We start from the raw sequence: 24,043 nt of genomic DNA, 5'->3' as shown, positions 1-24,043 counted from the left end.
CTTATCTGTCGGAAATATATCAGTTTGTCTCTGTGAATGGTTTGTCCTCTGACAAATCAACTGTAAATTTCGGTGTTCCTCAAGGTTCCGTTTTTGGACCACTATTGTTTTCACTATATATTTTACCTCTTGGGGATGTCATTCGAAAACATAATGTTAACTTCCACTGCTATGCGGATGACACACAGCTGTACATTTCAATGAAACATGGTGAAGCCCCAAAATTGCCCTCACTAGAAGCCTGTGTTTCAGACATAAAGAAGTGGATAGCAGCAAACTTTCTACTTTTAAACTCTGACAAAACAGAGAATCTTGTTTTAGGTTCCAAGAAACAAAAAGATCTTCTGTTGAATCTGACAATTAATCTTGATGGTTGTACAGTCGTCACAAATAAAACTGAAGGACCTCGGCATTACTCTGGACCCTAATATCTATTTTTTACATATCAAGACTGTTTCAAGGACAGCTTTTTTCCATCTACGTAACATTGCAAAAATCAGAAACTTTTTGTCCAAAAATTATGCAGAAAAATGAATCCATGCTTTTGTTACTTCTAGGTTAGACTACTGCAATGCTTTACTTTCCAGCTACCCGGATAAAGCACAAAATAAACTTCAGTTCGTGCTAAATACGGCTGCTAGAATCCTGACTAGAGCCAAAAAATTTGATCATATTACTCCAGTGCTAGCCTCCCTACACTTGCTTCCTATTAAGGCAAGGGCTGATTTCAAGGTTTTACTGCTAACCTACAAAGCATTACATGGGCTTGCTCCTACCCATCTTTCTGATTTGGTCATGCCGTACATACCTACACATACGCTACAGTCACAAGACGCAGGCCTCCTAATTGTCCCTAGAATTTCTAAGCAAACAGTTGGAGGCAGGGCTTTCTCCTATAGAGCTAAATTTTTATGGAATGGTCTGCCTACCCATGTGAGAGACGCAGACTCTGTCTCAACCTTTAAGTCTTTACTGAAGATTCATCTCTTCAGTGGGTCATATGATTGAGTGTAGTCTGGCCCAGGAGTGTGAAGGTGAACGGAAAGGCTCTAGAGCAACGAACCGCCCTTGCTGTCTCTGCCTGGCCGGTTCCCCTCTCTCCACTGGGATTCTCTGCCTCTAACCCTGTTACAGGGGCTGAGTCACTGGCTGACGACTGGTGCTCTTTCATGCCATCCCTAGGAGCGTGCGTCACTTGAGAAAAATCAATGCATCAATGTTTTCTGGGGGGTTCTTCAGTAATTTTATCTGTTCTTAAGTTACTTTGTAATTGAACTTGAGAAGAGTGAGTTGTCACCATTTTATTTTATGAATAGCGATTATACACTTATAATGCAAAAGCAGCTATTTTTCATGAATGTTTACTTGTCTCCTGCCTTTTTCATTTCTTACCCACCAATGGTATTTCCGCTACATCCCTGGCTATCATTAATACCGTTTTCCATTGATAACTCTTATCATGTTAACTTGAAAGGGGGAGAGCAAGAGATGTAGGTGCCCATTACTATTACCCCTATATGTTTAGATGTAAACGTGATTCAAGACCATACACTTCCTGCTTACAGATAACAATACCATCTAAGTGTACCTTTTAAGGGAAACGGAACCAGTGTGATTCATTTGATCATGTTTTTTTTCCCAATCAGGCCGCAGTGGAAGTCTTTGGTCTGGTCCAGGAGTTACTTCCTGCTGTCTCCGCTTTGAACCAGAAGTATGCCCCACTGGCTTTCAACCCCAACCAATCAACAGACAGCACCACGGGCAACCAGCTGGAGCAGGGCCTATCGGCATGCACCACCTCCAGTCACTATGCTATAATAGAGAGTGACCACCCTTACAAGCAGGCCGGAGTCACACAGTATATGGTAAAGTACGCGCACACACACACACGGTGAAGTGGGACTGTTCCCAACATAGGAATTCTTAGTCAAGGGTAAAGAAAAGTATATATCTAGCAGAACTGGACATATTGTATGAACCAGGACTTTTTAAAAATGTGGATCCCCATTAACCTTTGCAGAAGCATCAGCTACTCTTCCTACGCATAATTGTTTCATGGCTTTAACCTCTCCCCTTTACTCCTCAGGTGTCATTCCCGGACTGCGTACGGTGGACCACCATCGAGTTTGACCCCAGTGTGGCACAGCCCAGCCAGAGGATGTCCTTCGCCTGCTCATCCCCAGCCATTCGCTCCACCTGTCCAGCCTGAGCACCAAGCCCCTGGCCCACGACACCAGCAACACCTGGGTGGAGCTCAAGAAGATCTCTGGCTCCAATGGCTGGCCTACCACTGTCCTAGTGCTGCCAGGTAAGATAAAAGCGGTCCAACGCTTAATTACTTAATTTCAAACCGATTTGACCGCTGGGTGAGGGTGTTTTGTTTCAGTAGGAAGGCATTTGACTAGCTAAGTCAAATGACACGCTAGGAAACAAGTCATTTGAACCAATCAAAGGTTAGGTTATTGATCAGGGCAGCTCAATCTCTTCAATGGACAGCTCTGCTAAGCCACAGCTACTTTAATTATTCTCAGCTGACAGACAATAAAGTAGTCCCCCTGTCCTCCCTGCTGACAATATCACAGCATCACCCTTCTGTTCTTCCTTTGGGATCCCAGGAAACGAGGCCCTGTTCTCCTTAGAAACTGCTTCTGACTACGTAAAAGATGAGAAGGCCTGTTTCTACGGCTTCAAGTGTGTTGCCGTGGGTTACGAATTCAACCCCGGACCAGATGAGGTAAGGGGGAACTTTGTTTTGCTATGTTAAAAGGGTAGTTTACCCAAAAACAAGATTTACCCACTTTTCCTATTGTACTTTAATTTGTTGGCAAATACATGTTTTTACAACAAATGATACGTGTGTGTGTGTGTGTGTGTGTGTGTGTGTGTGTGTGTGTGTGTGTGCGCACGCACACGTTTCAGGGTATTATCCAGCTGGAGAAGGAGCTGGCATACTTGGGCAGTGTGTGTGCTGCTGCTCTGATGAAGAAGGATCTGGCTCTTGGTGAGGGAGATCATAGAACATGGCAAAACTGATGGGTAACACAGGAGAACTCATATTGAGCATGTACTGTATCAACTCATATTCTTTCAATACAAGTACCAGGTGCTTGTTCTCATTATTGAAGTTGCAGTAAAATATATTTGCACCTTTACACAATGGAGCAGAATTTTCTGTTTTCTCTTTTCACAACTGGTTCATAATTATTTCAGGCCATTTTGTGACTTTAAAAGGGACAATTCTAAATGTCATTTTTTTTCTTGGTCCTGTGCAGTTGTAAATCATACAAATACACTTGTTATCACCAAATGTTTTTTTCAATTTAATCTTATTTTGTGAAGAAATAGTGGCAATATATTTGACTGCAATTGTATACAGGTGAAGTCAGAAGTTTACAAACACTTAGGTTGGAGTCATTAAAAGTTGTTTTTCAACCTCTCCACAAATGTCTTGTTAACAAACTATAGTTTTGGCAAGTCGGTTACGACATCTACTTTGTGCATGACACAAGTCATTTTCCCAACGATTGTTTACAGACAGATTATTTCACTTATAATTCACTGTATTACAATTCCAGTGGGTCAGACGTTTACATACACTAAGTTGACTGTGCCTTTAAACAGCTTGGAAAATTCCAGAAAATTATGTCATGGCTTTAGAAGCTTCTGATAGGCTAATTGACATCATTTGAGTCATTTGGAGGTGTACCTGTGGATGTATTTCAACTCCTGTGCAGTTGTAAATCATACAAATACACTTGTTATCAATGTTGTGAAGGACTCAGAACGTTGACAAAGTCTGTCAAATATTAGCTTCCTTCCTGTGAAGTGTCATGGTGAACCTTTTGTTATTTTGGGTGGGAAGGGGTTGGGGAGGCATTTTTAAACCCACTTTTGGGTTACTGGTATGAAACGATCATATTGAGCTAAGATTTTTTTAAACATTTTTAAAATTATTTTTAAGTTTAAAAAAAGACAGAAAAATAAATCTTCCACATACAGGATGTAGTGTGTCATGCTGTTCTTGACAATGCCCTTACTTAGAAGCCTCTGAACCTTACACGCCACAGCAGCCCAATGCATAGGCAGAATTGTGGAGTGGTAGAAACACAATTCCAATATGAAGTGGTGTTGGGGACCAATGATTGCTTCATGACAGAACACAGTTATTCTTAAAATTGATGGTCAATACATAGGCAATGCCATTTAATTAATTAATTAAATAATTAATGTAAACACTTTCTAATCTATCCAACCATGAAGTCTCTGATTAGACAGGACTAGTTTCCCGGTCGCAGATTAAGCCTACTACTGGACTAAAAAGCATGCTCAAATGAAAAAGACAATACCATTTTTTTTTTAGGCCAGGACTAGGCTTAATCTGAGTCTAAGCAACCAGCCTTCAGAGTTTTGAGGTTGTTTGTGTCATGGAGCAAATATGGTATTTCAAAACATTTTTTGTATTTTATTTTGCTCTGAGGTGCCTGTGCTTGTGAAGCTTGGGGGAGAAGAAAGCAATGAGGAAGAGGTGAAGATAATCGCAGACAGCGCAGCTAATACCATTTAAAACTAAACACTGAAATGGCTTATCTACTACCTCTATCTTTTTGGTCAATAACTACATTGGGGATTACTTCAATGCATTAAACATGTATTAACTGATCATGCAGGTTTTTTTCAAGAGCCATGTCCAACCGAACACATTCTAGTAACATTAAAGTGAACCTTTTTCTCATCCCCTCAGACATGAGTTAAGGCATGCATGTTGCCCTTATGCTGCCATTTGTGAAGGTCTGGTAGTGTGGGGTCTCATGATCTGTGATGCTTTCCCCAAAAGAGCAGCATAGGGTGGTAGACTACCCTGCTGTCATACAGACTGACTGACTGACTGATCGTCATTTTACTTACGTCGGCAGGGACCAGCAGGCTCCTGCCCATGTGCTGGTTAAATGAGAGGCACCAGGCTTCCGTGTACCTATTCATGTTGGGCACATACTTCTTTACTGTCTCGTCATTCAGCCTGAGCCAAACACCATCATCATTGTGGATCTATGGGAAAACAAGCAACAGAGGGAAGAGAACACAGTCATACCCCCCTCCTGTCACTATGGAAACAGAGTCAACTGGGTTGAATGGCTCCAGAACCCCAGAATCAACAAGGAAGGCAGAGTTACCTATACTGAGTGGTGCAAAATGTAACACACAGGTGATAAACACCTAAATTGGAATGCAGTGGCTGTACAGTAACATACTATATACATGACGTCAGAACTCTGGCTCTGCGCTTCACAGCACTGTATGGGTTTTGACTGACAGCTGTTCTGAACTTGTGTTGCCCCTCCCGCACAGTTTTGTTTTCTGATTGAGGGAAATACTGAGACGTTGAGGATTATAATAAATACCGCTTTGATGTCACACATGCAAGTCATACACCCACGAATCCAAATGTGCACTTCACATTTCCAAATCATAAAACTCATGTCATATACATTGTCAACATTTATGATCACTATGTTTGATGTACAGTTGCCAGATGAAATGGTGTCATACCCTGGGTTGTTCTGAACAGAATGAGCCTGGTTGTTGTTCAGTTACCAGATGACATGGTGTCATACCCTGGGTTGTTCTGAACAGAATGAGTCTGGTTATTGTACAGTTACCAGATGACATGGTGTCATACCCTGGGTTGTTCTGAACAGAATGAGCCTGGTTGTTGTACAGTTACCAGATGACATGGTGTCATACCCTGGGTTGTTCTGAACAGAATGAGCCTGGTTGTTGTACAGTTACCAGATGACATGCTGTCATACCCTGGGTTGTTCTGAACAGAATGAGCCTGGTTGATGTACAGTTTCCAGATGACATGGTGTCATACCCTGGGTTGTTCTGAACAGAATGAGCCTGGTTGTTGTACAGTTACCAGATGACATGGTGTCATACCCTGGGTTGTTCTGAACAGAATGAGCCTGGTTGTTGTACAGTTACCAGATGACATGGTGTCATACCCTGGGTTGTTCTGAACAGAATGAGCCTGGTTGTTGTACAGTTACCAGATGACATGCTGTCATACCCTGGGTTGTTCTGAACAGAATGAGCCCAGTTGCCAGATGAAATGGTGTCATACCCTGGGTTGTTCTGAACAGAATGAGCCTGGTTGATGTTCAGTTACCAGATGACATGGTGCCATACCCTGGGTTGTTCTGAACAGAATGAGCCTGGTTGTTGTTCAGTTACCAGATGACATGGTGTCATACCCTGGGTTGTTCTGAACAGAATGAGCCTGGTTGTTGTACAGTTACCAGATGACATGGTGTCATACCCTGGGTTGTTCTGAACAGAATGAGTCTGGTTGTGGTACAGTTGCCAGATGAAATGGTGTCATACCCTGGGTTGTTCTGAACAGAATGAGCCTGGTTGTTGTACAGTTACCAGATGACATGGTGTCATACCCTGGGTTGTTCTGAACAGAATGAGCCTGGTTGTTGTACAGTTACCAGATGACATGGTGTCATACCCTGGGTTGTTCTGAACAGAATGAGCCTGGTTGTTGTACAGTTACCAGATGACATGGTGTCATACCCTGGGTTGTTCTGAACAGAATGAGCCTGGTTGTTGTACAGTTACCAGATGACATGGTGTCATACCCTGGGTTGTTCTGAACAGAATGAGCCTGGTTGATGTACAGTTACCAGATGACATGGTGTCATACCCTGGGTTGTTCTGAACAGAATGAGCCTGGTTGATGTAGTTATCAGATGACATGGTGTCATACCGTGGGTTGTTCTGAACAGAATGAGTCTGTTTTGTCTATTATGAAGAACATTTGCCATGGCACACGCACCTGAATGCACTCATGACTTCTTTCTGTGCGCACCAAAATGATGATCCGCATTGTCAAAGCCTTATACTAATATCGTATTTTATAGCTTAGCTAGAAAAGCTAAAAAAACAGCTTATAGTTGAAGACTGAGTCATAAAAAAAAGTATTTTCTGATTTTATTTATCAACAAATGCGGCGAAAAGTACAGGAAATGTAAAATGCACGTAAAATCAACAGTGTAATGTTTGGATTCAGTCTTGTGTCAGGTGGAATGTTGTGCCCTCACCGTTTGTCTAAAAATAATCTACAAACAGTTCCCTTTCAATTACAACCATGCTTATGCATACGCTTTTCATATTTCTTCTGTAGGAAACATTTACATTTAGCCCTATTCATACAGGCTAATTCCCAAGAGTGTAAAGGGTTAAGGTTACACACTTGGATCCCAAGTTAGGATTCGGTCCTAGTTAATTCAAATAAAAACTAAATTAAGGAAAAAACGGACAACAAACCAGAAAAAGGTCAAAGGAAAGAGTAAACCTATGAAATGATCAAATCGCCTGGTCTAGAGCAGTTTACCTCATCAATGAAGGTGATGGTGCCATTGACTTGCACTACGCCTATCTGTTCGCTCTGCAGGGAGGGGTGACTACGCACGCGGAGGCCTGCACTGTCCTTGGACACAAATTTGCGGACCTGAGAGAAGGAGAGGAGAGACAGGGAGACAGTGAGCTGCAGGAACCTCAGGAGGGGAAAGAGAAAAAGAAGTGGCAGCAGAGGGGAAGAGGACAGACACACACTGCAGAGACAGACATACAAACAATCTATACATTCACATACACACACACATAGGCATGCCCACAAAGCAAAATAGTGGGAGAAAGCGTAGAAGTACTCCATTCGGGAGAAACTGCTGGTTGGTCAGTCCAAACCCAGGGTTGACTTGAAACAAGAGCTGTTCATCTCAATAAAAATTCCCTGGTTAAATAAAGAACAAAAAAAATTCAAACAATAATAAACCCTACCATCCACCCAGTTCTCTGATGGCGCTGGATATGATCCACTGTACACAAGATCAGAAGGAGCTGAAAGAGCTGATTGGAAATGTGCAGTTTGTTTCCCCATTGTCTGTTTGATAATAGTGAGCTCCAAAAACAATGATACAGAACATGGTTTGTGACAGTAGAAAATATTCACTGCATTAAACATATAATCCTCACACAACAAAATTTTCTTCATTATAAATGTCCACACAGATAAGCACCAGTTAGAATGAGAGTGAACAAGATGTGAAAACAATTATCCTATGGACTCCACCCAGACAACACCTGGAGTAAACAACAGAGGACCCGATACAAAACAGTAAATTAACACACAACAGACACTACTGGCTGTGACGGTGTGTTTTCGGGTTCTTTGGTCTGTTCTCAGATGAGCATTTGTGGGGTCAGGTGTGTCCGTCTCACCTTGCTAGGTTGGGGCTCGGCCTTGGGTTTAACCATCTGTGTGCCAGGTGGGATCATGCCTTTAGGAGGGTCTTTCACCTCCACCTCCATACCAGCATCTAGTGGGTTAAACACACACATAGTCAACACTCAGCTAGCAGATAACTTTCATTCATATTAACAACTAATATATGTTGAATACATTGTACTAACTAATACATTTATTTTCTCTAATCTTAGACTAAACACAATACCAACGTACATTTTTTGAGTGCATGTGCCAAACCTTCAATTAACAGAAACTCAAAAATTACACATTGACACAAGGTATGTTGACCTGACTTGACCTGGAGTCCAATTTCAATAGAGGAAATGGGAAATGGGAACTGGAATTTCTGTTCACTTATAACAATGTAATGACTGAATATAATTAGACCCCAACCCTGGTCTGGTTTACCGATCTCGATGCTGTCGATGGTGACGTGGATGGTATAGAGGCCCACAGCCCCGGGGGTCCAGTTGGCGCTGTAGGTCCCGTCTGTGTTGGCCCAGATCAACATGTTCTCACTGGGCCTGGCGGGGGAGAGGCACAGGGATGAAAACGTTTAAATCCAAATCCACTTCGACTTCACTTTTCAATTCATCAAACCTCGGTTCAAATGGTGTTCGAAAATGTATGCACTCAAGTCGCTCTGGATAAGAGTGTCTGCTAAATCACTCAATTGTAAATGAGTTTGTTTACATTCAATTACTTTTGCTGCACTTGATTGAACTTTCTCATCCATTACCTCTTTGGAGAGGGCGAAGCAAAGCGAAGCTCCTCGAACGAGTAGTTCTCATAGGCCTGGACATAGAGGATAAGCACAGTGTCAAAAACATAATACAGGTTGGTTACGCTCTAAAAACAAACCACTTCTCTATCATTTCACAAGGAAACACGGTGAGCAACAGCTTCACCTAGGTTCTGCCATGTTGCTTTCCCCTCCAGATCTAGAAGATACGTGGAGGGAGGTGAACAAGGGCCCAGGTAGAAAATAGACCACTATTCTTCACATACAAGCTAATAAATACATTTCAGTCCAATGCATAAAGATAAAACATTCATTTTAATATAAACATCTAAACAAATCCGTTTGATCTCTAAGGTCACAGGTTTATGGTTGCCCAACCTTCATCATTGTGATGGCGATGTAGCGAGCCTCCTTGACGATCATGGGCTCGTAAGTGGCATCCAGCTTGGGCATGGGTAGGCCCCCGAAGGTCAGGTCAGGAGTGCTCGAGGAGGAGGGGTTGTTGCTGCCTGGGAGACGCTGCATCTTCCTCATGCACTCCTGCTGCATGGACTTCTTCTGGGAGACGGGCACCGCCTTCACCTCCACCTGGGGGAGAGGAGAGGGAGAGACATGGGATGCCTTCAACAAGGTGTACAGTTCGCAAATGTTAGCTGACATATTCTATTTATTTTATGTTCACAATGAACATCTGATAACATTACAGTGGATTCAAATCTGGTGAGGCTATCAGTGATCTAGCTACCAGCAACCAGTCATTTTCCATGCACACAAGGGGACACTCAGCGACTTAATGGTCGGCAACTAGAGAGCTTGTGACCAGAGTTGAAAATGTCCCAAATTAAAGCAAATTTCAGTGGCTTGGTAGCCAGTCTGAATGGCAGGTTAGTTAACATTCTGAATAGGTAGTGTGCGGCAAACATAAGTATATGTTTTGGGTCTAATCTGTCACTACAAACAATCATGTGACGATGTAGGCTTTCTATGACATGAAGTAAGAACAGAACAATTCAAAACCCTGACCTTCATGTTGGGCACATGCACCACGTCTCCGTACTGGTCTTTGGTCTGGACGGCCACTGTGGTGGGCCAGCCGCAGCAGATGTGGTCCTTGTTCAGGATCAGAGACGTCTTCTCGGGGTCCGCGTAGGAGTCCGGTTGCAGCCACCTGGGGGAGGGGGGGGTACATTTCTTTATTCATATATTTATTTACAACCTGGCCAAGAGACAAAGAAATGTACCACAAAGTGAGAATATTCATAGCTGTTCTTCACAGCTTACCTGGCTATGTGCTGAGCTTTGTTTCACGCAGTGTGTGTACGTGGGCATGTGTGCCTGTGTGTTTGTGTCTACATGCCGTCTCCATCTCTCTCACCTGGCCAGGCGTCCTCCGCTGGAGTTCTGCACACAGGTAATGAAGTCCTCCAGGAAGGAGTGCTCGTTGGTCTGCAGGTGCAGGGGCAGGTTGCCCTCCAGAGCCTCCAGGATTGTGGGGGAGTGGGACAAGGCCAGACCCTTGCCCAGGATACCTGAGTGGGCCTTACACACCTGGAGTGAGCGGGGGAGGGAAAGGGGGAAGGAGAGGGTAGTACAGTCTTGGTCATTAATTTGCTATAAATATTAACATAAACCCCAATTCGTAATAAAGACATTCCAAGTAAATGACAGAAACAAAAATATATGATATATTTTCATTGTTTATTTAACAAAAGTGGTTTATTTAACTGAAACTCAGATTTGATGTGTGCAAAACTATGTGAACTCCAAAAGTTTGAGGAACCTACATCAGCAGCGATAACTTGGGAGTAAACATCTCCTATAGCCAGTAATCAGTCTCTGACATATGTTTTGAGGGATATTTGCCAACTCCTTCTTACAGAACTCAGGCAATTGAATGAGGTTTGAGCGGGGTCTGGCATGAACTGCCTGCTTCAGGTCCTGCCACATCTCCAATTGGATTTAGGTCAGGACTTTGACATGGCCAATCCAAAACACAATTCTTCTTTCTCCTGAGCCATTCTGTGGTAGATTTATTTGAATACTTTGTGTCGTTGTCTTGATGGAAGACCCATTTTTGACCCAGCTTTAGCTCCTTGACTGATGGTCTGATGTTCTGTTCCAGAGTCTCCTGGTATACCTCAGAACCCATGGTTCCCTTAATGATGTGGAGTCGTCCAGGTCCAGAGGAGGCAAAGCAGACCCAGATCTTGACATTCCCACCACCATCCTTGACTGTTGGGATAAGGTTATTTTGGTAGTAGGCAGTGTTGGGTTATCGCAAAATGTAGCGGTGTTGATTGTGAACAAAATAGTCTATTTTGGACTCATCGGTCCAGAGAATGGACTTCCAGAAACCTTCCGGTTTGTCCAGGTGGTGGCCTCCCGAGTGGCACAATGGTCTAAAGCACTGCATCGCAGTGCCAGCTGTACCACTAGAGATTCTGGGTCCAGGATCTGTTGCAGCCGGTCGTGACTGGGAGATCCATGAGGCGGGGCACAATTGGCACAGCATCGTCCGGGTTAGGGGAATGTTTGGCCGGCAGGGATGTCCTTGTCCCATCGTGCACTAGCGGGCCGGGCACAGTGCGCACTGACACGGCCACCAGGTGTACGGTGTTTCCTCCGACAGATTGGTGTGGCTGGCTTCCAGGTTAAGTGGGCATTGTGTCAAGAAGCAGTGCAGTTTGGTTGGGTTGTGTTTCGGAGGACGCAGGGCTCTCGACCTTCGCCTCTCGAGTCCGTACGGGAGTTGCAGCGATGAGACAAGACTAACTACCAATTGGATACCACAAAATTAAGGAGAAAAAAGGGTATATAAAAAAAAACACGTTTGTCCAGGTGGTCTCTGGCAAAGGTAAAACTGGCAGTTTGTTTCTTTTTTGACAGCAGAGGCTTCTTCCTAGCAACCCTCCCATGAATGACATTTCTATTCAATGTTCTTCGTACTGTTGAAGCATGCAAAGTTACCGGAGATGCAGCAAGGGAGGTCTGCATCTCTAAATTAAAAATGTGGGTTTTAACCTGATGTATTATTGTTCTTGTGGCTCTTGGGGATATTTTGGAAGGGCGTTCACTTCTAGGCAGAGTTGCTGTCATGTTAAATACTCTCCATTTGTAAATTATTTGCCTCAGTGGACTGATGGAGCTCAAATCTTTTTGAGATGATTTTATAGCCTCCGCAGAATGTGCTCTCACTAGCCTTGTCCTGATGTCCTCTGAGATCTCCTTTCCTCTCGGCATGGTGTGCTTTGCATTCACCTGAATTGATAACACCAAACTGACCAGGTTTCTTATCTCTATTTATCAGAGTACCAGCCACACTCTTTCCGAAAGATCTCTCCTTTGATTGGTTCATTTGGTACCCAATTATTAACCCCCCTGACTCTACTTACCACTTGATTTAACCAATGCAACTTGGTGTTCACTTATTTTTGAACCTGCAGTAATTCCTTTTTAATTGTGTTTTTCAACTACAGGCATGATTCCTCTACACCAACAAATGGTAAATGTAAACCTGTTATGTCAGATCAAAAAGGCAGAAAAAATCTGTTCACATACTTTCAAGCAGCACTGTATGTCATCGTTACATGCTGACAGAGGCTTGATGATACGTTTGAGGACTGGCCGTCTTTTTCATACCTCCTGCTTGCACACTTGAGAGCTTTAGTTATGTCACAATGTGATTATCAAAAAGTCAAATGGCATCAGAATACCTGGAGAGAGGCCTCTTCAAGAATCTCAAGGTCTTCTTCAAGTTCATTCCCTGGAAAGAAAAGCACAGAGGATAAAATATGATATGCCATTAGGGGCAAATTATAATCATGCATGCATATACAGTTGAAGTCAGAAGTTTACATACAGTTTAGTCAACTACATTTAAACTCAGTTCACAAATCCTTACATTTAATCCATGTAAAATTACCCGTCTAAGGTCAGTTAGGATCACCACAAAAAAAACACAAAAAATGTGAAATGTCAAAATAATAGCAGAGAGTGATTTCAGCTTTTATTTCTTTCATCACATTCCCAGTGGGTCAGAAGTCTACATACACTCAATTAGTATTTGGTAGCATTGCCTTTAAATTGTTTAACTTGGGTCAAACATTTCGGGTAGCCTTCCACAAGCTTCCCACAATAAGTTGGGTGAATTTTGGCCCATTCCTCCTGACAGAACTGGTGTAACTGAGTCAGGTTTGTAAGGCCTCCTTGCTCGCACACGCTTTTTCAGTTCTGCCCACACATTTTCAATAGGATTGAGGTCAGGGCTTCGTGATGGCCAATCCAATACCGTGACTTTGTTGTCCTTAAGCCATTTTGCCACAACTTTGGAAGTATACTTGGGGTCATTGTCCATTTGGAAGACCCATTTGCAACCAACCTTTAACTTCCTGACTGAGGTCTTGAGATGTTGCTTCAATATATCCACATAATTTTCCTTCCTTGTGATGCCATATTTGTGAAGTGCACCTGTTCCTCCTGCAGCAAAGCACCCCCACTTCATGATGCTGCCACCACCTTTGCTTCACGGTTGGGATGGTGTCTTTGGCTTGCAAGCCTCCCCCTTTTTCCTCCAAACATAACGATGGTCATTATGGCCAAACAGTTATTTTTGTTTCATCAGACCAGAGGACATTTCTCCAAAAAGTACGTGTCTCCTTCCTGAGCGGTATGACGGCTGCGTGGTCCCATGGTGTTTATACTTGCTTACAATTGTTTGTACAGATGAACTGGCTCCAATGGCTGGCCTACCACTGGTAGCTTCAGGCATTTGGAAATTGCTCCCAAAGATGAACCAGACTTGGAGGAATTTTTATCTGAGGTCTTGGCTGATTTCTTTTGATTTTCCCATGATGTCAAGCAAAGAAGCACTGAGTCTGAAGGTTGGCCTTGAAATACATCCACAGGTACACCTCCAAATGACTCAAATGATGTCAATTAGCCTATCAGAAGCTTCTAAAGCCATGACATAATTTTCTGGAATTTTCCAAGCTGTTTAAAGGCACAGTCAACTTAGTGTATGTAAACGTCTGATCCACTGGAATTGTAATACAGTGAATTATAAGTGAAATAATCTGTCTGTAAACAATCGTTGGGAAAATGACTTGTGTCATGCACAAAGTAGATGTCGTAACCGACTTGCCAAAACTATAGTTTGTTAACAAGACATTTGTGGAGAGGTTGAAAAACAACTTTTAATGACTCCAACCTAAGTGTTTGTAAACTTCTGACTTCACCTGTATACAATTGCAGTCAAATATATTGGCACTATTTCTTCACAAAATAAGATTAAATTGAAAAAAACATTTGGTGATAACAAGTGTATTTGTATGATTTACAACTGCACAGGACCAAGAAAAAAATGACATTTAGAATTGTCCCTTTTAAAGTCACAAAATGGCCTGAAATAATTATGAACCAGTTGTGAAAAGAGAAAACAGAAAATTCTGCTCCATTGTGTAAAGGTGCAAATATATTTTACTGCAACTTCAATAATGAGAACAAGCACCTGGTACTTGTATTGAAAGAATATGAGTTGATACAGTACATGCTCAATATGAGTTCTCCTGTGTTACCCATCAGTTTTGCCATGTTCTATGATCTCCCTCACCAAGAGCCAGATCCTTCTTCATCAGAGCAGCAGCACACACACTGCCCAAGTATGCCAGCTCCTTCTCCAGCTGGATAATACCCTGAAACGTGTGCGTGCGCACACACACACACACACACACACACACACACACACACACACACACACACACACACACACACACACACGTATCATTTGTTGTAAAAACATGTATTTGCCAACAAATTAAAGTACAATAGGAAAAGTGGGTAAATCTTGTTTTTGGGTAAACTACCCTTTTAACATAGCAAAACAAAGTTCCCCTTACCTCATCTGGTCCGGGGTTGAATTCGTAACCCACGGCAACACACTTGAAGCCGTAGAAACAGGCCTTCTCATCTTTTACGTAGTCAGAGGCAGTTTCTAAGGAGAACAGGGCCTCGTTTCCTGGGATCCCAAAGGAAGAACAGAAGGGTGATGCTGTGATATTGTCAGCAGGGAGGACAGGGGGACTACTTTATTGTCTGTCAGCTGAGAATAATTAAAGTAGCTGTGGCTTAGCAGAGCTGTCCATTGAAGAGATTGAGCTGCCCTGATCAATAACCTAACCTTTGATTGGTTCAAATGACTTGTTTCCTAGCGTGTCATTTGACTTAGCTAGTCAAATGCCTTCCTACTGAAACAAAACACCCTCACCCAGCGGTCAAATCGGTTTGAAATTAAGTAATTAAGCGTTGGACCGCTTTTATCTTACCTGGCAGCACTAGGACAGTGGTAGGCCAGCCATTGGAGCCAGAGATCTTCTTGAGCTCCACCCAGGTGTTGCTGGTGTCGTGGGCCAGGGGCTTGGTGCTCAGGCTGGACAGGTGGAGCGAATGGCTGGGGATGAGCAGGCGAAGGACATCCTCTGGCTGGGCTGTGCCACACTGGGGGTCAAACTCGATGGTGGTCCACCGTACGCAGTCCGGGAATGACACCTGAGGAGTAAAGGGGGAGAGGTTAAAGCCATGAAACAATTATGCGTAGGAAGAGTAGCTGATGCTTCTGCAAAGGTTAATGGGGATCCACATTTTTAAAAAGTCCTGGTTCATACAATATGTCCAGTTCTGCTAGATATATACTTTTCTTTACCCTTGACTAAGAATTCCTATGTTGGGAACAGTCCCACTTCACCGTGTGTGTGTGTGCGCGTACTTTACCATATACTGTGTGACTCCGGCCTGCTTGTAAGGGTGGTCACTCTCTATTATAGCATAGTGACTGGAGGTGGTGCATGCCGATAGGCCCTGCTCCAGCTGGTTGCCCGTGGTGCTGTCTGTTGATTGGTTGGGGTTGAAAGCCAGTGGGGCATACTTCTGGTTCAAAGCGGAGACAGCAGGAAGTAACTCCTGGACCAGACCAAAGACTTCCACTGCGGCCTGATTGGGAAAAAAACATGATCAAATGAATCACACTGGTTCCGTTTCCCTTAAAAGGTACACTTAGATGGTATTGTTATCTGTAAGCAGGAAGTGTATGGTCTTGAATCACGTTTACATCTAAACATATAGGGGTAATAGTAATGGGCACCTACATCTCTTGCTCTCCCCCTTTCAAGTTAACATGATAAGAGTTATCAATGGAAAACGGTATTAATGATAGCCAGGGATGTAGCGGAAATACCATTGGTGGGTAAGAAATGAAAAAGGCAGGAGACAAGTAAACATTCATGAAAAATAGCTGCTTTTGCATTATAAGTGTATAATCGCTATTCATAAAATAAAATGGAGAGTCAACAGCATCGATACAGGTTTAGCATACACTACATCACCGGTGCTGGCTTACTGATACATCACCTTTCCTCATACAGTTTTAGGAAGATTTTACTTTTATATCTTTGCATATTTTTGTTTGTTTATGGCTTTCTTATTCAGTGGACTTCTAATGGTGGGCCACTTTCCAATTTAGTGAATATTATGATAGTCTTATTGGATTCGAGAGTTCTCTGATGCCAGTGTGTATTTTCCCCTTTGAGGAAGCATATGAATGAAGATGAACCTTTTCACGCATGAGTTCCAATATCTCTATGTCCCCCCAGCGTCAGTTCTTACACGCAGTTCCACAATGGTATTGTTATGCAACAGGTCAGTTAACATGCCCTGCCCTCAAACCAAGGCACGATGCCTGCTAATTATCTATAGGCTGTTTCAACTTATCAATTGTACATAATTTTCTAACAGTTTGAAATGAGGTGTGTTAATTCACATAGAAGTAGTCCATTTCACAATGGCGGACAATTTATGTTTGAGGCAGTCAATGCTATTGTAAGGTGAGGATGAGCTGGACAAACTTCTCTTTTCGTTGAGAGCCCAAGCACTCCCCCAGGGTTCCCTCAGGTCAAGATCTCCAGTCAGAACAGAACCTGCTCTAAAGTTTTCCCCCTGGTGCATTTTCCAGCTGGCACCCGCATTGCCTCCATCGTTGTTAAAATGTTCTATTAGTTCTGTAAAACAATGCTAATGCTGTCAAATAAGTATTAACCTGTGTTGTATCCTTTCAAGCTGCCCTGGCCTTATCATTGCATTGGCCTGTGTATTCATTTGGCTTGTTAAGCATAACTCTGCCCCTTTGGGGAGCCTTTGAGCTCTTCAGTTATTATGTTACCTCATTGTAATATTGTCTCATTGCTATATGCTAATATTTTATTATAATTACTAATAATTCCTCTATTGTGTACTTTCTGAAACCACACAGTATGAAACAACTTTTTTTGGTATGTTTTAATATTCAATAATCTACTTGCAGTGAAGCTGCTCAACATTTACATTACATTCAGTAATCTAACAAAATCCTATCCAAAGCGACCCACAGAAGCAACCAGGGTCAATGCCCTGCTCAAGGGCACGTCGACAGATCTCTCTAGGTCAAAAACAGGGACGTGAACCAGCAACCTATCAGCCACTGGCCCAAGCTCCCAAACTTCAGGCTACCAGCCCTCCAAGATCATCTGCCCCTCAACCATCCGAGACCACCCCCCACCCCTAGAAAAAAATAGAATACAATAATTCCATTCCCCCAAGCCCCCGTCCCCCAATGCACTGTGACGTTTAATATACCATTTGAATCGAATCGAATAGAATCCACAGATTGCGAGTTGAAGAAAAATACTTTTATTATGAGTATTAGTATAAGTAATTGACTGACCCGGTCTCTCCAGATCTCCCAACAATGCTATTTCTAGTGTCAATTTTAGAAAAATGTTATGCTTTTTCAGCCATTCCTGAACCTGAGACCAGAAACAGGCTACCTGAGGGCAATACCAAAATAAATGGTCTATTGATTATGTATCCTCACAACAAAATCTGCAGAGCTGTGATGACTGTATGCCCCAAATATTCAACATTTTGTTGGTGGCAAGAATTCTGTACAATAATTTTAGCTGAAAAGAGCGAAGTCTTGAATAATTCAAACACTCTTTGTACCATGAAATCGGTACATCAAAAATCTCTTCCCGACAATTTTGCAATATGTACGGCACAGCTGTGAACATCCTGGTCCTCAAATGAAACTGGTATACAGTTGAAGACGGATGTTTACATAAACTGAGTTTAAATGAATTTGGCTAAGGTGTATCACAATTCCTGACATGTAATCCTAGTAAAAATCCCCTGTCTTTTTTATTTCACCTTTATTTTACCAGGTGGCCAGTTGAGAACAAGTTCTCATTTACAACTGCGACCTGGCCTAGATAAAGCAAAGCAGTGCGACACAAACTACAGAGTTACACATGGAATAAACAGTCAATAACACAATAGAAAAAATAAAGTCTATATACAGTATGTGCAAATGGTGTGAGGTGGTAAGTCAATAAATAGGCCACAGAAGCGAAGTAATTACAATTTAACAAATTAACACTGGAGTGATAGATGTGCAAGTAGAAATACTGGTGTGCAAAAGAGCAAAAAAGTAAGTAAAACAATATGGGGATGAGGTCGGTAGATTGGATGGGCAATTTACAGATGGGCAGCTGCAGCGATCGGTTTAGCTGCTCAGATAGCTGATGCTTCAAGTTAGTGAGGGAGATATGCTTCCAACTTCAGCCATTTTTGCAGTTCGTTCCAGTCATTGCCAGCAGAGAACTGTAAGGAAAGGTGGCCAAAGAGGTGTTTTGAGGTCAGGGTTTTGTGATGGCCACTCCAATACCTTGACTTTGTTGTCCTTAAGCCATTTTGCCACAACTTTGGAAGTATGCTTGGTGTCATTGCCCATTTGGAAGACCCATTTGCGACCAAGCTTCAACTTCCTAAAATTTGTGCGGCCTTTTAAGAATTCTAGAACCTTTAAATAGTTAAATAAAATAGTTACCACAGGGAATGTGATGAAAGAAATAAAAGCTGAAATAAATCACTTTTATTCTGACATTTCATTCTTAAAATAAAGCGGTGATACTAACTTACCTAAGACAGGGAATTTTTATTAGGATTAAATGTCAGGAATAGTGAAAAACTGAATAGTGTATAGTGAAAAACTCCCGACTTCAACTGTAATTATTTCACAGTACAGCCTTACCTATGGATTGTGGATCAATTACATGGGGTATCAGTCTACTCAGTGACACCCAGAGAACATTAGCGTCGTAGCTCTTATTGTGGGACTCAAAGAACTGTGAATTGAGACATTTACTGTCAACCTATGTGTATTGAATAGGGTTGTAAATTTTTGGGAATATTCAGGAGGTGGAAACTTTCCATGGGAATTAACAGGAATATATGGGAATTAACAGAAATATATGCAAATTTATATTAATAACATTTCAAATGCAGATTTACCATATCTGGAGACAGAAACATAAACCTTTACCTTCTCATAAGTAGACATACAGTGGGGCAAAAAAGTATTTAATCAGCCACAAATTGTGCAAGTTCTCCCACTTAAAAAGATGAGAGATGCCTGTAATTTTCATCATAGGTACACTTCAACTATGACAGACAAAATGAGAAAAAAAAAAAGAAAATCACACTGAAGGATTTTTAATGAATTTATTTGCAAATTATGGTGGAAAATAAGTATTTGGTCAATAACAAAAGTTAATCTCAATACTTTGTTATATACCCTTTGTTGGCAATGACAGAGGTCAAACGTTTTCTTTAAGTCTTCACAAGTTTTTCACACACTGTTGCTGGTATTTTGGCCCATTCCTCCATGCAGATCTCCTCTAGAGCAGTGATGTTTTGGGGCTGTTGCTGGGCAAAACAGACTTTCAACTCCATCCAAAATGTTCTATGGGGTTGAGCTCTGGAGACTGGCTAGGCCACTCCAGGACCTTGAAATGCTTCTTATGAAGCCACTCCTCCGTTGCCCGGGCGGTGTGTTTGGGATCATTGTCATGCTGAAAGACCCAGCCACGTTTCATCTTCAATGCCCTTGCTGATGGAAGGAGGTTTTCACTCAAAATCTCACGATACATGGCCCCATTCATTCTTTCCTTTACACGGATCAGTCGTCCCGGTCCCTTTGCAGAAAAACAGTCCCAAAGCATGATGTTTCCACCCCCATGCTTCACAGTAGGTATGGTGTTCTTTGGATGCAACTCAGCATTCTTTGTCCTCCAAACACAACAAGTTGAGTTTTTACCATAAAGTTCTATTTTGGTTTCATCTGACCATATGACATTCTCCCAATCTTCTTCTGGATCATCCAAATGCTCTCTAGCAAACTTCAGACGGGCCTGGACATGTACTGGCTTAAGCAGGGGGACACGTCTGTCACTGCAGGATTTGAGTCCCTGGCGGCGTAGTATGTTACTGATGGTAGGCTTTGTTCCTTTGGTCGCAGCTCTCTGCAGGTCATTCACTAGGTCCCCCTGTGTGGTACTGGGATTTTTGCTCCCTGTTCTTGTGATCATTTTGACCCCACGGGGTGAGATCTTGTGTGGAGCCCCAGATCGAGGGAGATTATCAGTGGTCTTGAATGTCTTCCATTTCCTAATAATTGCTCCCACAGTTGATTTCTTCAAACCAAGCTGCTTACCTATTGCAGATTCAGTCTTCCCAGCCTGGTGCAGGTCTACAATTTTGTTTCTGGTGTCCTCTGACAGCTCTTTGGTCTTGGCCATAGTGGAATTTGGAGCGTGACTATTTGAGGTTGTGGACAGGTGTCTTTTATACTGATAACAAGTTCAAACAGGTGCCATTAATACAGGTAACGAGTGGAGGACAGAGGAGCCTCTTAAAGAAAAAGTTACAGGTCTGTGAGAGCCAGAAATCTTGCTTGTTTGTAGGTGACCAAATACTTATTTTCCACCATAATTTGCAAATAAATAAATTAAAAAATCCTACAAAGTGATTTTCTCGATTTCTTTCCCTTATTTTGCCTGTCATAGTTGAAGTGTATCTATGATGAAAATTACAGGCCTCTCTCATCTTTTTAAGTGGGAGAACTTGCACAAATGGTGGCTGACTAAATACTTTTTTGCCCCACTGTATGTATGTATGTATGTATGTATGTATGTATGTATGTATGTATGTATGTATGTATGTATGTATGTATGTATGTATGTATGTATGTATGTATGTATGTATGTATGTATGTATGTATGTATGTATGTATGTATGTATGTATGTATGTATGTATGTATGTATGTATATATATACATATATATATATATATGTGTATATATGTATATATATATATATATGTGTATATATATATATATATATATATATATGTGTATATATGTATATATATATATATATATATATGTATATATATATATATATATATGCTTGCTTTTTTAAATTTTAGGCTGGATTTATGTATAAGCACTTTGTGACATCTGCTGATGTAAAAAGGGCTTTATAAATACATTTGATTTGATTTGCAGGAAAACAGGTTGGAATGCAAATGGACCCTGCTGAAAAGAGAAGACTAATATGTATGCTGTTGGCTACCAAAATATTTGATCAACTTCCAAATATCATTTTACAAAGTAGAATAACAGCGAGATAGGCTTTTGACACGAACGCGTCGGCCATCACCGGCAAGTGAGCTGCGCATCATTTTTAGGACTATAATTTCCTCCTCAAAATGTAGCCTACAATATGTGCGTCTCCACACACCTAGGTCTAGGCTATTGATGGATTCAAGAGAAGGTCGTTTTTATTGATCTCAGATTCTCAGTGTCAAAGTAGCCTGTCATTTCAATAAAAAATATTCTGACAGTCTAGTCATGCAAAATGATTAGAATTGCAATGAAATGCATTTATAAAAGGCTAAATGTTCCTAGGCCACTAAAATCTTCCTCACTATGTGTGCAATTTCTTAGTGCCTGTACTCTACTTCTCAATGCAAATGTGATATGCATGCAATGCTTTATTATAATTTATTATTTGATTTTTATGTATGCGTTCTGGTACCTCAGAGCTAGCTAGGTCACCACACTCACACTTTTTGTTCCGGCATCTCCCGATTTACAAATTAAGCAATGTATGACGTAATCGTATTGGATGATAAATAACAGCTATCTACTATAGCGCGAGTCGCCTTGGTTGGTTGCCATCTCTCCTGCAGCACAGTCCCTGCTAGAGCAGCAACCTCTCTCTCTCTCCATTTATCAGCTCTGGTTAATAAAGTAGCTTAAAATATACTTTTCTGCTGCTTCCCTCATTCGGATCGGACCGGGTCCGATACGACCAAGTCTATACAGAAGGGGTCTAGTTATCCTCGGGCCTTTTCAGAACAAGTCTCTATATTAATTTGTTTATGCATTTTGGGTGGGAAAGCCCCAGGTCCACTTTGAAACGGGTGTAACCTTTTGGCTCCATGAAGACCTATATAAAGTAGCTTAAATGAATGAGGAGATAGGGGCCATGGAGAAGGAGCACAACGACTTGCAGCTGCACATTCCTCGAACTGGGGTACAGGAGGACCCTCCTCACCAGGGCTGAGGAGAAGATGCCATGTTACTTCATCAGTGTGAGCCTCCTGCAAAGGTGTGACTTCAAGAACAGCCGGAAGAGCATAACCAGGTAGCTCACAGGGTTTCAGGCACTGCACAGGAAGATTACCAACTTTTTCCCCTCCTTGAAAAAAGTCCAGCTGCCCTCCATCAGTAAACTCCATTCAAATCTGTTGACCAAATATTCCTTAAGTAGTCAAAAATCAGCTCAATGCTAAAATGCCTCTCCAGAGCACCTGAAGGTCACTTCCTGAAGACGATGGCTGCCTGGAGACTTGTTATCCTACCAAGAGGAGACTGAGGATGACAGTGACCTGTCTGACTATGAGGATGAGACGGATAGGAAGAGCGGGGCATGACCCTTCTTCATTCTCATTAGGGGAGATCTTTGAGCACAGAGGCATGTTCAAGAGGGTTGGGGGAACACTCATTGGAGAGAGCCCAGCAGAAGCTACTCAATATTCCAGATGAACTACAGTACAGCAAAAAGCCAGATATGGCAGCATCAATGTCTTCAACACACTTCAGGAGACCAGTGCCAACAAGCGTCTACCTTCCATCCTCCTGCAAAGGTTCCTCAAAGAGCTATGTCCAGAGCTCAATGTTAACTTGTTAATTTGTTTATTCCATGTGTAACTCTGTGTTGTCTGCTCACACTGCTATGCTTTATCTTGGCCAGGTCGCAGTTGTAAATGAGAACTTGTTCTCAACTAGCCTACCTGGTTAAATAAAGGTGAAAAAAAAAAAAAAAAATGTGGAGATGGTCCAGATCTGTCACCCCAGGAAAGCACCCCCTTGTTGTGTGTGATTATTGACAGTCGTTTTGGGTTTGCTTTGACCATTGATAAACAGAAAGGTAGCTTCAAAAAGAGTGCTAGGCTGGATCAATGTGCTTCATCTAGAAAAAAAAAAAACACCTTGCTCTCACCTTGGGGACCTTTGACGAGATACAGCAGTAAAAAAAAATGTAAAGCCCATTTCACATATATTTTTTACCACATCTCACCTTGGGTACTGAGGCAGCCACAGGGCTGATGTAGGCCAGGATGAGGGGGAGCAGCATGGAGAACAGGCTGGAAGAGCTCAGCAGCTCAGGGATGTCCTCTGCTTCAGACAGGAGCACAGGTTTTAATATCAAAGACATATAGGGATGGTTTTCTTTTTGTTTTAAACATTATTTATACAGGGAATCCCAGTTGAGAGCAGTCTCTTTTTCAATGGTGCCCTGTTACAAAAATCAACAGTTGAAACCGATACAATGACATATGACAGATCAGAATTATTATACTTTACAAGTGCAGTCCCCAATGAATATGTCCTTTATTAAAGTCTTAAAGTGACCTAATGACCTGGAGGTCATTTCAGGAATGAGGAGCACAATAACTAGTCGGTTTTCCGCTGAAACAAATGCAATGGACATGATTAACCAATTCTAGGTTAATTTGAATAATGTAGTGGAATTAAATTGGCACATGTATTTTTGTACAT

General features: G+C 42.0%; 1 protein-coding gene across 13 annotated transcripts in view; it reads right to left on the bottom strand.

Annotated features, from left to right (window-relative positions):
* Positions 1–24,043, bottom strand: part of mycbp2 (MYC binding protein 2) — a 286,672-nt gene that overhangs the window by 79,390 nt on the left and 183,239 nt on the right. For 8 of the 13 annotated variants that reach the window (XM_024388610.2, XM_024388613.2, XM_024388615.2 and 5 more), the window contains exons 37-50: positions 23,562–23,662; positions 15,819–16,037; positions 15,374–15,596; positions 14,948–15,066; positions 14,662–14,743; positions 12,767–12,816; positions 10,429–10,601; positions 10,077–10,221; positions 9,432–9,641; positions 9,051–9,106; positions 8,705–8,835; positions 8,284–8,381; positions 7,397–7,513; positions 4,906–5,046 (exon numbers count right to left, since the gene is read on the bottom strand). In XM_024388610.2, the coding sequence (XP_024244378.1) occupies positions 4,906–5,046; positions 7,397–7,513; positions 8,284–8,381; positions 8,705–8,835; positions 9,051–9,106; positions 9,432–9,641; positions 10,077–10,221; positions 10,429–10,601; positions 12,767–12,816; positions 14,662–14,743; positions 14,948–15,066; positions 15,374–15,596; positions 15,819–16,037; positions 23,562–23,662 (1,865 nt within the window). The remainder of the gene's footprint in view (positions 1–4,905; positions 5,047–7,396; positions 7,514–8,283; positions 8,382–8,704; positions 8,836–9,050; positions 9,107–9,431; positions 9,642–10,076; positions 10,222–10,428; positions 10,602–12,766; positions 12,817–14,661; positions 14,744–14,947; positions 15,067–15,373; positions 15,597–15,818; positions 16,038–23,561; positions 23,663–24,043) is intronic. The other 5 variants (XM_024388614.2, XM_024388622.2, XM_024388620.2 and 2 more) reach the window with 2 other exon arrangements.

This window comes from Oncorhynchus tshawytscha, linkage group LG26 (assembly GCF_018296145.1).
Source record: "Oncorhynchus tshawytscha isolate Ot180627B linkage group LG26, Otsh_v2.0, whole genome shotgun sequence".
Classification (NCBI taxonomy): domain Eukaryota; kingdom Metazoa; phylum Chordata; class Actinopteri; order Salmoniformes; family Salmonidae; genus Oncorhynchus; species Oncorhynchus tshawytscha.
This window is presented reverse-complemented; position numbering and strand designations above follow the sequence as displayed.